General features: G+C 32.0%; 1 protein-coding gene across 1 annotated transcript; it reads right to left on the reverse strand.

The window, feature by feature from the left end:
• Positions 1-202: 202 nt before the first annotated feature.
• On the reverse strand, positions 203-952 carry LOC148253368 (uncharacterized). Its single transcript, XM_088223339.1, has one exon. The coding sequence runs from the start codon at positions 950-952 to the stop codon at positions 203-205; it is 750 nt and encodes a 249-aa protein (XP_088079465.1).
• Between the last annotated feature and the right edge of the window lie 9,402 nt (positions 953-10,354).

The following is a 10,354-nucleotide window of genomic DNA, read 5'->3' on the forward strand; positions in this document are numbered from 1 at the left end:
TGAAGAAGAATGGTGGAGAAGATCTTTATTTATTAAAAAATAGGACTGTTAGATTCGCCATAAGTGTCACAAATCCATGAGGAGAGAGAAAATGATGAAATCATCATTGCATCATCCAAGTCAACTTGCCAAAGAGGAGGCATGGCGGTGGTGTGGGGCTTGAGGCATCGTGCGTGCTGTCTAGGTTTGTTGGGCGTAAAGGCTACTCTAAAAATGTCATGAACATATGTGAAAATTTCTTCCATATTTCATCTTTAAACTCCCACGTAGCCTCCTCCGGGGTGTGGTGTTGCCACTGTACCTTCACCATCAGAATCCTCTTGTTGTCCAACACCTTTTCGATCCATCCTAGTATCTTTGTCAGGTACTTCGCACGTGCCAAGTTGGAGCTCACAGGAGTTTCCAGAATTGGGAAATTTTGATAAGGGTTAGGGTGGTACCTTTTTAACATGGAAGATGTTATACACACTGGTGAATTCTCAGGGAAGAGTAAGGTGATATGCCACAGGACCAAAAAAAGTGGTACCTTTTTTCCGAACCTCATTGCTCCTTTAAAGGAAAATACCTTGATAAATACCAAATCGACAATAATAAACTCCAAAGGTCTCCTGTAGTTATTAGCATAGCTCTTTTGATGACTTTGGGTAGTGAATAGGTTCTTCCAGATACGATCCACTATGTCAATAGTCTCCTGGATAAAGTCTGTCCCTATATACTGCCTGTTCCCAATTTCATTCCAGCAGGTGGGGGATCTGCATGACCTACCATAAAGAACCTCAAATGGAGCCATATATATGTTGGAGTGGTAATTATTGTTGTAGGAAAACTCGCAGAGATTTGGGCGAGTCCTAAGTCGTGTGTTGGGCCTCGTACCCAACGTGCACTTCTTCACACGAGATTTAGGTGCAAACTGTGCGTAGCATGGTGCCTTGGTTGATGGGACTCGCGGCATGGGGCATGGCTTTTCTACGACATTCCACTCCCGTTTTTTTAATGTGTTTAATAGCATAAAATAAAATAATATAATATAATTTTTAATGATATCTGAAAATAAGGAAAAATAACAGAAATTCAAAATAAAATAATATTACACCACATAAGTTTAATGGCCAAAGGCTCGAATAAAATAGCATCTTAATACCACATGAAGCGCAAAGGTGCGAGGTGCTACACCAAGTTATTTACTATTCATTATGTCTTTACTGATTTATTTATTTTTTTCTTTTGGGGAAATGGTTGTGAAACTAATGAGATGAAATTTGAAACATTCATGTTATATGTTGTTACATTGTTAGGAGATATACTTAATCAATTTGTTAAACATGTAGATAGAAATATTATAGTTGATGATGTCTATAGGAATTGCATGCAATACACAATATTTTAACATATTTTAACATCATGAAATATATATTAAATAATAGGTCTTCTTCCTTCTCCTATATAATATTATTATGATATTTATACACATTATACATAGACCAACATAAACTATATAACATATGAAGAGAATGATATGACATAGATCATATATATAATGAAATAATTGACACAGATTCTTTTAATGTTTTTCTTATTACAGTTGCTCATATATATATATATAACTTTTTGGTTTATAAGCTACACATGCCCTTAGATAATTTCCCCATAAGCTTTCCAATTGAGTGTCTGAGAAATCTCAATGTAAATCTCAAGTATGATAATAAATCATTTCTTTGCATGCTATCTTCCATATTATGCATTGCACGATGTCAAAAAGAACTATACATGCAGACAGGTCCATTTTTCATAAACATGAAGGTAAATATACATATATACCTTATATAGTATATATATATGTACATATAATATGTAATGATTTAAACTCAGGAACAAGGATGAAGGAGGTGTAGGGGGAGGTGATCATGAGTGCTTGAGAGATCATTTGTTAGAACTCAAAATGAAGTTTTTTAGAGGAAGAATTGAAAAAATGGAGGTGATGGAGTATTTGATGAGGAAGGATATAAACTTGAAGACAATGAATATTTCTATGCTAAGGTCACTTCTTGAAGCTCATCCTGGGTATATTATATCAACCATAAGGAGATAGAGAAGGATAGCTAAAAATTTTACAATTATGATCCCTCACACCCTTGTATTGCTGTCCTGACCGATATGGATGGTCATGTGTGAACATCATCTTTTATTTCCAGGATCTATTTGAACTTTTTTAATTTCTCTTTACTTCCATCATAAAAAAAGCAAAAAGAGAAAATAAGTAAAAAATAAAAAAAAATATGTAGCTTTTAAGATTTTTTTTCTTATTAAGATATTAAAAAATACAAAATATTGAAAAATTATTAAAAAATAGAAACAAACTAAAAATTAGGTTTAAAAAAATTAAAAAAATAAGAAGAAAAAAAGAACCTACTAGGAGCAGACCTGAGGCTTATTTTTTTTATTTATTCATTAATGGTACTGCTGTTGGAAGACTTTTTATTATGTGGGTTTTGTATTTGATATTATGAAGATGACATGTTTTCTTATATGAAGTTTTAAATTTTTTTTCAAACATATTTGCTCTTTTTTTTCTTATATGAAGTTTGTTATATATTAAGTATGAATTAGTTCATTCATACACTAGCATGCTCATATATTTAATCACCGTTTTACATGATTATATATATAAATATATTGGAAATATAATATTTGATTATATTGATGAACATATACAGGAAGAATTCTTCATATATACATATATATACATCTATATACTCTAGTGAATTAAATGGGAATTATGACATCATATTTCATTATGTATAGAATCTTAAATTTTTGAATCAGGGGTATATTTGGGTTGAGGAGTATTTCTCGATTGCTTTAGAATATTATAGCTTTTTCTTAGCAAGTACGATAAGTTTTAATATTTTATTAATTAAGATGTTTCCTTAATGATCACCTCAGAGTATTTAGGATTTTCAATCTTAGAGAAGGCATAGTTATGAAAGAGAAAAAAAAAACTCATACAACATTAGTTAAGCTACATTTCCAATACCGTTTTTATAAATAGTACTAGAACTTGAGTTAGCCTATGTGATTCACTAACTATGATCTTATGAAAGCTTTAGTTATAGGAGATTTTATTTCTTTCCATCTAGAATAATAGAATATAATTAGAGAATCTTTCATGAAAGTTAACTACTCTAAGAGTTTTTTCTCTCATCATCTTCATCTAACTTTTATGAAAGACGTTATAGAATTCAAACAAAATTCATGTACCCAATATAGGACACAAACACATCTGTAACACCCCAAAAACCTTTGTGCTTAATTATATTCTAAACCCTTAATTATTCAGGCCTTAAGGCCATTTGAACTCTTTAAATTTCATGCTTAGATTTCGAAATAAAATTATTTAAAATCTTATTTATGAATTTATCATATTTGTTGGTTATTTAATTTAAATAATTGTTTAAAATTATTTTGATAAAATTGTTTAAATTGTTTAAATTAAGTTAAAAAGGTTTCAGGAAAAATAGACAAGAAAAGTGGCAAAAAATCCTGTGGAGAAGCCCGCGGGAAGCCCCCGTCTACGTGAGTCCCATGCGCTGCCCGCACAAGCATGCACGGGCACGGCCAACACAAGACATGGGCCTATGCACACTTCCAATCCGTGCAGGGCTCAAGGTGCTTGCCTGTGCAAGTGGCAGGCTTGGGCTGCAAGTGCTGCCTCGGGCAAGGGGCGGCGAGCGCCTCTCCATGGGGGGCGTGCATTGTTGGTTGGGCAGCATGCTGCTATCAGTCGAGCGATGTGCCGCTATCGGTTAGGTGGCACACCTTTAATTTTTGCACTACTGTCACGTCACTGTCATCACATCAGCCATCCATCAGTCGCGTCTGTTAATCGTCACATCGTGTTAAGTCACTTTTTTTTTCCTCTCTCCTCACAAGATTTCGCCACTTGGCTCAAATCTAACAGTTCCCATTTTTTATAAATTGGGATGCCTCTTCACCATTTCCTCACAACTCCAACTTCATTCTTCCATCCATAAAAGATTTTTAGAGAGTGGAAGTGAGCTAGAGAGAGGAGGGAAAGGATTAGAAGAGAGACGGACGTAGGAAAACTTCATAGTTTCAATAAGGAATTTAGTATTTATGTTTACATACTTAAGATATTTCTAGATTTAATTAATGAATCTTAATTGGTTGATTGCATACTTGAATTTATATGATTTAACATGACTATTATGTGTTAAATGCATGTTTATACGAATGAATATAAATCGGCTATTGCACGCTTGATTATTGTATGAACTAAATATTCTTCATATAAATGTATTTGTTAAATATGTGTTTATGTTATACGTAAATAACGTATACATGATAATGCGATAAAATGATGAAGCATGATGTTATATTTCTAAACATGAGAAATATTTATCGAAAATAGAATGCATGGTTTATAAATGATATGATTCGTTAGGCTTTTTTTCTTTGAGGGGTTTCTATTTCTTACCCATCTAGTATGAAAATATGTAAGAGGACTACTCCCTGTGGATGACGGCGTACTCTCTGACGAGAGTGGTGATTGGATATGATTATAGGGGTCACCTTTTGTGAAGTACAATTGTGACCATAGTTTATATTTAGAACCATTTTGGTTTGCACATCCGTGGTCATAGATCGTGTCATGGTTTGATAAGCCGTAAATGTGTTATTGGTTTGGCAAGCTGCAAGTTACTAATAAAATATGAAATAAATTAGTCATTCCACATACTTAGTCTGGAATCTGGCTTGCCCTCAATAGATGAAAGTCAGAACGGCTTCACGCAAAGATTAAAATGAAGTGAAGAGCATGACATGATTTGTTTGATTTGTTTTTATTTTCAAACATGATTGATTCGATGTTTTTTTTTAATAAATTAAATTGTTTTCATAATTAACAAATAGACCCCTGGTACGTTTTTTAATGGTAAGTAATTATGGTACTTTTCACTTGTGAAATCTTAGGGTTATTATTTAAATACTACTTTTCTTACTAAGTATGTAGAACTCACCCTTTACCATGTCGTCCCCCTAGATGAGGACGATAGTGAGAAACCAATCGTTTATCTACCCCTTGAAGCCTTTGAGGATCCCGTGGATCCGTGAACCGTTATGAGTGCATATTTTGTCTCACACTCTGATGCGTCCATATTTTGTAGAGGCTACATAATTAATTTTGTTTCCACCTCAGTATTATAAGAATGGAACTCTATTATTATTTGTAAGGGATTGTAACTATTTATTCTGCTGCATACATTTATCTTATATGCACTCGTATTTATTTCTGTATCTAACACTTTTATGCTTTAATTAGTATTTGGGATGTCACAACATCCATCAATATTAGTTGTTAGTTTAAGGTTGTCTCTAATACCATTTATAAAATACAAGATTAGAGATTTAATCCTTCGCCAAAATTCTATCTATTAGGATTTTTGAAGTTGTTATACCATATATATATATGTATATCTTACCTCTTCATAGTGCCATTTATGTGGAAGATTAGAGGTTTTACAAAAATTAAATTTTTTCATTTTAAAGTTCAAGCCAATTTTTTTAATTTATTATTTATACATTTATAAAAATTACCTGAATAATATTATCCCTATATTATTAGTGAATATATAGCATGCATTGGTTGGAAACTTAATATAGATTTGTTTGGGGTAGGAAGGGACCACAATTCTTAGATAAAAGATATTATTCCCCCATATGATACTTTTTAGGGGCTCGAGATGGAGTTTATATATACATATATATATTATAGTTCTTTCTATGAAGTAAAGTATTTTATCAGTCAAAACATATGTCATGTTAGTTAGAGTCCATCTAATATACAAGAATTTAAAGTGCAAAAAGTTAAGTTAGATGTCTGAGTAAAGTAATTATAATAGAGATATAAAAAATTATAAATGACTTTTAGGATATGTGACATCCCAGGTGCCAATTAAGGCAAATGGGTGTCAGATACAGATTCAGAATAATGAGTGCATGATAATATTTATGCAATAGAATCATACCTTAACAAATTTCTTACAGATATGTATATATAATATTCCAAATACATACATCATTGAGGTCAGAAGGGGCTATAAAATACAAAACATAAGGGCCACTTCTTTCATTAGGCTATTGTAATTCATCAGAGTGCGAAAAAAGACATGCACTCAGATTTGTAGATCCACAGGATCCTCATAGACTTCCAAGGGTAGGTTTATCTGTGGTTCCTCATTTTCTTCCTAATCTAGGGGGATGGAAAGAGTGAGTTCTATATGCTCAGTAAGAAAAATAGTATTAAATTAACACCATAAGATTTCAAAAATTTATTATTTTTCTTACTGTTTAGCTTCCTCGTTTACCTAACTCATCATTAGGAAAAATATTTATTTGAATATCAAGATAGTACGTTAACACAGAAAATCAAATATACATATATCATGCCAAATAACAGAGAAAATCAAATAAATCATGAAATGCACATATTGTTCTTGTCATGCTTCGCGAAGTTGTTAAAAACTTCCATCTTTGAGGGCAGATACAGATACATATTCCCAACTACCTAAGTGGAATGACTAGATCAGATACAGATACAATAATTTGCTCAAGCCCACTTCCACCTGGCCAAACCATGGCGATCTATGACCACGGCCGTACCAACTATAATGGTCTTAATAGATAATCTATAGTCACAACATTACTTAGCCACATATGACCTCTACAGATAGTGTGATACAACTCTCGTAAGAGGATATGCTGTCATCCAATGGGAGCGGTCCTCTTATGTCTTTCCAGATCAGATAGGAGAGGAAAAAACAAATACCCCAAAGGGCAAGGGGAACAGATACACCTAAGAGATAAAAAGTCTAATGAGACACTTGAGACAATATGCATGTCAATACAGATACATTTCAGACCATACAGGTTTTATTCCACTTTTCTAAGTGAGATCAGTGAGAGTGACTCAATTTTCCCATGGAGGAAAAGGTGGATCTGATTGAGAAGATTCTTAATCATCTGCTATAATCCATCTTGGGATGTTCATCGTTGGATGCAGCTACTCGAGCTGCCATTGTGTGTAAGAAATGGTATGAATTTTAGAAGACATCTTTCAGGCTCGACCTAGATGAGCTCCTATACTGGAAAAATTATTTCCTATTGCAGAAACATTTTTCTTAGATCCATGGAAGTAGCCTTGAAAAATAACGACATGGAACACCTTCAAAATCTTCGAATTTGGACCATGCCTTACTATAAAAGAGACAGAGAGGTTTGGTTTCTCGAGGAACTAGTCGTCACTTTAGCCATCCAAAGAACTAAAATAATAGTCGTGGACTTAAATTTTGGGGCTAGACATGCTCATATCAAAGATCAAATATGCTTTCAACTACCAAAATTTTTTTTCTCTACGAGTTCATACCTGACATGGGTAATGTTAAAAGCTTGCTTGTTTCCTATTTTTGATGTCATAAACTTTCGTTGTCTGAAATAACCTATCCTATCCAGAATTTATATATCTGATGAAATGTTGTCTAAAGTTATCAGTAGTAGTCCTATGATGGAGTACTTATCACTTGAAAACTATCATAATATCAAGAACATCAAGTTTTTTAATGCTAGACTTAAAAGTTTGCTCATTGATCACTGTAAATAACTCAAAGGAGCTGTGTTAGATGTCCCATATTTTGTTTTATTTTCATATGATGGGAACCTTGCTGAAAACTAAAATTGTTGCTTTGATTTTCTTGATATCGTGAGTTGTCATCTTAACCTTGTGAATACTATAAAGATTTCAAGAGTGAATGTGAGAGCTTATCACTTGTCATATCTCCTTGCCAAGTTCAAAAACCTTTAGAACCTGCACCTTTTTAACTATAACTTCGAGCAGCCAACTAAAATTCTCATTCCCTCGCTTAACTTCTTGGATGTTAGCTTTTATAGAAACCATAAAGAGATGGTTATAACCACCCCAAATCTTGAGCACCTTGAGTTAATACCCGCTAACAATGGCTTCAAGTTTAAGAAAAGAATGGTGTTTGCTACCTTGAAGAGCCTTTTCTTTGGACCAAGGGTGTTCCTCAATAATAAGGCGTTTTTAGTTGTGATAAAAAGCATGAAGCTTCTACAGTCTTTAGAACTGAGGCTATACAAAGATTTTAACCAGCTTAACATTGAGAATATGAGCTTGAAGACTCTGTTTATGGGCAGATATAAGATCATTCTAGAAGGTGATATCTTTGAGCTAAACTTGGTGAGCTTCAAGTACGTGGATTATGTTCTATTGCTTCATCATATTGCTGTTTCTGCAAATCACTATTTTAATCTCAATTTGTACCAAGAGAAGGAAAGCTCAAAAATTTATAATTGCCTTGAGAAGTTTAATCCCAATTGTAGAGATTTGACCTTAGTTTTGAATGATTCCAAGATATCTACTATTCATTCTATCTTTAATGATTTATTTATTTTTTCCTTTTGGGGTAAATGAATATGAAATTGATGACAAGAAATCTGAAACATTCATGTTATATGTTACATTGTTAGGAGATATACTTTATTAGAATGTTAAACATGTAAATGGAAATACTATAGTTGATGATGTCTATAGGAATTGCATGCAATACACAACATTTTTAACATATTTTAACATCATGTAATATGTATTAAATAATAGGTCTGAATCCTTCTCCTATATAATATTAGTACGATATTAATACACATTATACATAGATAAACATAAACTATATAACTCATGAAGAGAATGATATGATATATATAGATAATATATATCATACAATAGTTGACATAGATTTTTTTGACGTTGTTCTTGTTACACTCGCATATATATATACATAAACTATATTAGTGATTCACTTTCTAAAGTCTTTTTTAACTTTTTGTTTTATAAGCTACATATTCTCTTAGACAATTTCCCAAGAACCTCTCCAATTTAGTGTATGAGGAATCTCAATGTAAATCTCAAGCGTGCCAACAAATTATTTCTTTGTCTGCTATCTTCTGTACTATGCATCGCACGATGTCAAGAAGAACTATGGATTCAGACAAGTCCATTTTCCCTACACATGAAGGTAAATATACATATACACCTAATGTACTATATATACATGTATATAAAATATATAATGATTTAAACTCATGAAATTATTCGTTTTCCTTAAAAAAAAAAAAACAAGTTCAGGAACAAGGATGAAGTAGGTGTAGGGGGAGGTGATCACAAGTGCATAAGAGATCATCTGTCAGAACTCACCATCAAGTTTTATAGAGGAAGCGATGAAGAAATAGAGGTGATGGAGTATTTGATGAGGAAGGCTACAAACTTGAAGATGATGAATATTTCTCTACTAAGGTCACTTCTTGAACCTCATCCTGGGCAAATTATATCAACCATAAGGAGATACAGAAGGATTGCTAAGAATTCTACTGTTAAGATCCATCACACCCTTGCGTTGCCACCGTGACTGATATGGATGATGATGAGCGAACATCATCTTTTATTTCCGGGATTTGTTTGAACTTTTTTAATTTCTCTTTACTTCCATCATAAAGAAAATTAAAAAAGATAAAAGAACTAAAAAACAAAAAAAGATATAGCTTTTAGGATTTTTTTTCTTATTAAGATATTAAAAAATACAAAAAATTAAAAAATTATTAAAAAATAAAAAAAAATTAAAATTAGTTTTAAAAAAAGTAGAAAAATAGGGAAAAAAAAAGAAACCTACTAGGCAGCAAACCTGAGGCTTATTTTCTTCATTTATTCATTAATGGTATTATTGTTGGAAGACATTTTATTATGTGGGTTTTGTATTTGATATTATGACAATGACATGTTTTCTTATATGAAGTTTAAAAAATCTTTTTAAACATGTTTGCTCTTTTTTTTATTATATGAAGTTTGTTATCTATTAAGTATGAATTAGTTCATTCATACACTAGCATGCTCATATATTTAATCACCATTTTACATGATTATTTATATAAATATATTAGAAATATAATATTAGATTATATTGATCTACATATACATGAAGAATTCTTCATATATACATAGATATATATATACATTTATATACTCTAGTGATTCAAGTGGGAATAATGACATCTTATGGCATTATGTATAGATTCTTAAATTTTTGAATTAGGGGTATATTTGGTTTATGTGACATCCCAAATGCTAATTAAGGCATAAGGGTGTCAGATACAGAAACATATGCAACGGAACAATTATTTTACAAATCTCCTACAAAATATATGAGTTCCCAATTACATATATATCTAAGGCCAGAAGTGGTGATAAAATAAAAAATAACAAAATATA

This window comes from Carica papaya, chromosome 6, assembly GCF_054855325.1.
Source record: "Carica papaya isolate Zhongbai chromosome 6, ASM5485532v1, whole genome shotgun sequence".
NCBI classification, from domain to species: Eukaryota; Viridiplantae; Streptophyta; class Magnoliopsida; order Brassicales; family Caricaceae; genus Carica; species Carica papaya.